Below are 6000 nucleotides of genomic sequence, written 5' to 3'. Positions count from 1 at the left end.
CGTATATAAATGTTGTTGGCGGGGAATGAGTTAATGATACATTAATCAAAACATTTTTGGAGGGGAAAGCAATACTTGTATTCCGCACCTTTCTAAAAGCTCTGTGGATGTATTATAATAAAAGATATACTATATATTAGGGCTGACCCTTATTAGTCGATTAGTCGAATACAAAAAATTATATAAAAATTATAATATATATTTTTCTTTATCATTCTTTCCAAAAGAAAAGAGGCCTAGAAGCGTGGCTAACGCTAATGGCACGCATACCAGAGGCTAACTGCCTACGAAAACAGGCACAGAGGCACTGAAAGAGGATTTCACCCATCTAATGAACACACTAGACTAGACAAATATCAAGATGTATCCATCAGTGGACCAATTGCATGCTTTTGCAGAGGACAAGAAGCCTTCAGTCGACTCCTTCAGACATTAAGCACCCCCACAGCCCAAATGGAATGATACAAAATAAAAAAATAAAAATAAAATTAATTTCTTTTACAAAATATTATACTTTTTATTTTTATTTTTTATTTTTTTTAGTCGACCAATAGTCGACTAACGGCAAGTTTTGGCCAATCATAGTGAACCATCCAAATCCTTAGTCGGGGACAGCCCTACTATATATATATATATATATATATTACTCTACATAAAAATCTAAAAGTTATCTATAGCACCTTTAATAATTCTATCAATAATTCTATCTGAAAAGAAGTTACTGTAGACTGTCACCTTTATGTCACATACAAAAACAATGTGCTACATGATATGTTCTAGTACAGGGGTTCTCAAACTTTTTTATACCACAACCCCATTTTATTTAGAATTTTCTTTGACGACCCCACACTTACTGTAATGTATCGCGTAATTTCAACGTGGAATTAAAGGAATATCAAAATAAAAGTTGTTGAACTTCATCATGCATATTTATTAGAAAATTGTATTACAGCACTATGTTATCAATACACATTTATAAAACGAGGCATATTTATCCAAAATATGTTGCCAAAACAAAAAAAATTATATATATAAAATAAATTTACTTGCCAATGCGCAACCCCACTGTCACCTACCCACGACCCCACTTTGGGTCGCGACCCGTAGTTTGAGAACCGCTGTTCTAGTAGGAAGGTGACTCACGTGTGTTGCAGTCCGGCCCGGTGAAGCCGTGGGGACACTGGCACACAGCGAGGTCATCCTGCACAGAGCATCCTCCTGCTCCACAGGGGTTAGGGTCACAGGGGTCAGCAGAGGCTGAGGAGGGAGGGGGAGAGAGAGAGAGAGAGAGAGAGAGAGAGAGAGAGAGATAGAGAGAGAGAGAGAGAGAGAGAGAGAGAGAGAGAGAGAGAGAGAGAGAGAGAGAGAGAGAGAGAGAGGAGAGACAGACAGACAGACAGACAGACAGAGAGAGAGAGAGAGAGAGAGAGAGAGAGAGAGAGAGAGAGAGAGAGAGAGAGAGAGAGAGAGAGAGAGAGAGAGAGAGAGAGAGAGAGAGAGGAGAGACAGACAGAGAGAGACAGAGAGACAGACAGACAGGACAGAGAGACAGACAGACAGACAGACAGACAGACAGACAGACAGACAGACAGACAGACAGACAGACAGACAGACAGACAGACAGACGAGACGAGAGAGAGAGTTAAAGGAAGATCCACCCTAAAACAGTTCAGGCAATATCTATAAACATACAGTAGACAACTGTCTCCCTAAGCTGCTAATCAGAGCATAGTTGGTCCATTGACAGTGAATTAGTGACCAACTTTGTGGGCTTGTAGAAATAATATTGTTTGAACCGTTACATCCATATTTAATTTAAATGTTGGGCTTACATCTCTGAATCAGAAAATGCACCTATATATCAGTTAAATCACCATGATGGGTGATGTCATAGTGTCCTAGGAGTTGTTCCACTATTCACTGTCTACGAAGCAGCTCAAGGAGAGCTTAAGGGGAGACTTGCTCATAGGTATTCACAAATTGAAACAGAGCAGTACAGTACTATATACATACGATATTTTAATTCTATTTTAGGGTGGATTTCTCCTTTAAGGTCATACTCCACCCTTAAATGGTCATTATCCCTTACAGTGAAGCCACGTGAAGGCTGGGTGAGGTTATTGGAATCACAGCACAGGAGTTACAGCAGCCACAGCCATGGGGGACTGTATTAGCCTTAGTATAGGGAGGGAAAGTGTAGAGACTGTCGCCATCTTCTGGTTGCCTTCAAGAATATTTCAATCACCACCCCACAGGAACACTTTTTGATAATGCATAAAACAATCTGTGAAAGCATGAACCTTCATGAATCAGACAATTTGCAACATTATACGCACATATGCTATGAGAACATTTTGCAGAACCATATGAACCATGGCATATGAGCAGTGTGGAGGTGCATTGAACTCAATGGCTGGCCTGTTATAAGAGCATCTCTACAGTCTTATTGCTCTCCAAAAGATTCAGCTTTTCTATCTTATCCATAGTTTATGTGCAAAATGATGATGGAAATACCATGATACTTTTATTGTAAGGGCATCCTGTCACATTCACCTTTTGCCAATTGATTGTAAATGGAGCCGTACGTTATAGTGTGACGTCACAGACTTGTACATTAGTGTGCCATCACAGACTCCGGTTCAGGACAACATTTATTTTCAGTCGGAGCTCATTATGTTAAGTACAGTATTGTAAGCCAGAAACTAACAGTACTCCCCCTTAAAAAAAAATCAACATCATCTTGTTACTTGATCGTACAGTTTGTTATCAGCTAAACTAAAGTTGAACAAGCTGGTGAGGAAGGCTAGCTCCGTAGTGGGAGTTGAACTGGTCCAACTAGAGGTGGTGGCAGAGAGGAGGACGAGGGGAAAAACTGACACTATACTGGAAAACCCCTCCCACCCCCTGAGGAGCTATAGCCAGGATGAGGAGCACAGTCAGCCGTAGACTTATCCCCCCACGACACACACCACACACCACCGCATGCCAGTAGTCATCATCAGGCTCCACAACAGCTGGAGAATTTGGGAACTGTCTGATTCTTAATAATAAACACAGCACGGACCATGTTATGGACGATGTATACTATCATCACTATTATTACTGACTGATTGAATCCTGCCATTCCACCACTACTATTATCACTATTATCCCTATCACCATTAATAAATAATAATAATTAATTTTATTTATATAGCGCTTCTAAAGGACCCCGAAGTCACTGAGTAAACCATTATTACTATAGTATTATAGTAACCATTATTACTATGTTCTATGTTCTATTATTATTATTACCTCTTCTGCCCATACCCGCATGCTGCTACGACGTCTGAATTTCCCCCACGGGTATCAATAAAGGAACACTTGACTTGACTTAAATCTATGATCCATACATACCATCGACTACGGCGGGCTGCTCCAGGGCAGCAGCAGGGGTGGCACAGCAGGGGACACCTGGAGCGGTGGTTGGGCTCGTGTAGGCCGACGGCGAGGCTGTGGGGACGAAAATCTCCTCGGTAGACCCCGCCTGTCCTTCCTGCTCCCCCGCCTCCGCCTCCGGACCGACACCTGACTGGCCCAGGCTAGCGATGTATTCTGGGTAAGTGACCGTCGATCCCGGGGGCAGGGCTACGGATAGACCTTCGGCGGTCGACTCCCCGTCAGCCGAGACGTGGTAGTGGTGGTGATGGTCCCAGGCGCTGCCTTCGCCGGAGGCCCCCGATCCTCCGCTCGCCTCCACCACCAGCCCTCTGCCCTGCTCGGGCAGACGATGGAGCGACGGCTTGGCGGTCACCTCCATCATGTCCTCGTCGGTCAGGTAGATGATGCCGGACACGTCCCCGGACGGGGCCCCCCCGGAGGCGAATCCGAAACCGCTGTGGGGGAAACCGGATCCCGAGGGACGATAGCCGGACACCTCCTGCTCGCCGGAGTGCTTCTCCGTCAAGTCGTCGAGGCCGTGGTCGACGAAGGACACAGGGAAGCCGGAGCCGGAGAGGACGCCGCTGACGTCTTCTCCGCTGAAGAAGCCGCCGCTCCCCGACGCCACGGACGTGAGGCCGGATCCGCCGACTTCGACGCCCCTGTGGCCGTGCTCCTGCTCCTCCGTGGGTCTCAGGAAGGTTTGAGAGAGGTCCACCAGCTCCCCGTCCACCAGGACGAGCCCCCACCCACTGCCGCTGCTGACATCCCCGCTTCCTCCGCTGCCAGAATGGAGGGCGACGCCAGAGCCAGAGCCAGAGCCGGAGCCGGGGTGATGACGTCCATCCACTCCTTCCCCAGATCCAACCTCTCTGCCGGGGTAGATGATGCCGATCTCCTCCCCTGCCTCCTGGGGGCCTGCGGCAGAGGCCGAACCCGATCCAGATTCGAGGTAGATAACCTGGAAGCCTGAGCCAGAGCCCACCTCGCCACTAGCGCTGGAGACACTAGTGATGCCACCACCACTGATGGTGCCGCTGCTGGTGCCACTGCTGGTGCCGCTGCCGCTGCCACTGGCAGAGTGATCAACTGAACTGAAGCCAGACTCATCTACAGGCCCTGGAGGCACGATGGGGCTCACTGCAGGGGAGGGCGGGGAGGGGGGGGGGGGGGGGGGGGGGACACATCCAGAAAATGCTTGAAAAGTAAATACTTGAGAATGAGGATACTACTGTGCTGTCAGATGTAAATCTCATGACTCCAATTTTGATTGGTAGTCACGTTCTTAGTTGAACGGAAGTATGAGCAAGTTTTGTGACCCTTTGTGACGTTTTAGTCATCTTGTAATAAACAGAAAAAAAAGTAAATGCACAGGGGGGTCAATTTGAAAACAAATAATGAGCTTTGGATCCGACAGCAGACATACATGATAATCATATAACCTTTTGAGATAAATAGTAAAATACGCATATTAACCATGCCATAGTGAAGTAAAAGCGAGGACTGGACTATTTTCTAACAACATAAACATTCTAAATTGGAAGTGTTTGCTAATACAATGATTGACAGAAAATCAACTTGGACCCAAGCCATTCCCTTGGAAAAAATGCCTGTTGTACCAGGACCATGGTTTTCATTTGCACAGCTGTAAGATATAGAAACCTTACTGCCTTCATTGTCTACAACTGCCTTACACTAATCATAACTACCTACCTCAAACTATAGTCTACCCATATAACTCTGTATGATAGCAAGTACAATAATGCAGGGCTGTCCCCGACTAAGGATTTGGATGGTCGACTATGATTGGCCAAAATTTGCCGTTAGTCGACTATTGGTCGACAAAAAAAAGAAAAGCGTATAATATTTTTAATTTTCTTATTTTTTTTTATCATTCCATTTGGGCTGTGGGGGGTGCTTAATCTCTGAAGGAGTCGACTGAAGGCTTCTTGTCCTCTGCAAAAGCATGCAATTGGTCCACTGATGGATACATCTTGATATTTGTCTAGTCTCTAGTGTTCATTAGATGGGTGAAATCCTCTTTCAGTACAGTTAGCCTCTGGTATGCGTGCCATTAGCGTTAGCCACGCTTCTAGGCCTCTTTTCTTTTGGAAAGAATGATAAAAAAAAAAAATATATATATATATATAAATATAAATATATATTTTTTGTATTCGACTAAGAGGTTGGCTAGTCGACTACGGCTCCTTTCGACTGATTAGTCGACTAATCGACTAATAGGGGTCAGCCCTACTGTATATACTATACTATATACTCATGTATTTATTGTACACATATTTATCCGCATAAAAAATATAAACCATTTGCATGTGGACATCTTACCAGGACTGAGCTTCTCAGGTGTGGTGATTATCGGCTTGATGACTTCCTCCGTCACCACCACTGTGGTTGTATTCACTGTGGTTTCATTCTGAACGTGAACCAGTGGAGTTTCAGCTGAAGGGGTTTCAGCTGAAGGGGTTTCAACTGAAGGGGTTTCAGCTGAAGGGGTTTCAACTGGAGGAATTTCAGCTGGAGGGGTTTCAGCTGAAGGAATGACAAAGACAGACAGCATCATTC

General features: G+C 45.1%; 1 protein-coding gene across 1 annotated transcript in view; it reads right to left on the bottom strand.

Annotated features, from left to right (window-relative positions):
• Positions 1-6000, bottom strand: part of acanb (aggrecan b) — a 41531-nt gene that overhangs the window by 10002 nt on the left and 25529 nt on the right. Inside the window, 3 exon segments of the mRNA XM_084334697.1 lie at positions 1144-1257; positions 3397-4560; positions 5764-5967. Coding sequence (XP_084190823.1) covers positions 1144-1257; positions 3397-4560; positions 5764-5967 — 1482 coding nt within the window.

Source organism: Notolepis coatsorum, assembly GCF_963971535.1.
Source record: "Notolepis coatsorum genome assembly, chromosome: 18".
Taxonomy (NCBI): Eukaryota; Metazoa; Chordata; class Actinopteri; order Aulopiformes; family Paralepididae; genus Notolepis; species Notolepis coatsorum.
Note: the sequence above shows the minus strand (reverse complement) of the source record. Positions and strands in the feature narration are given on the sequence as shown.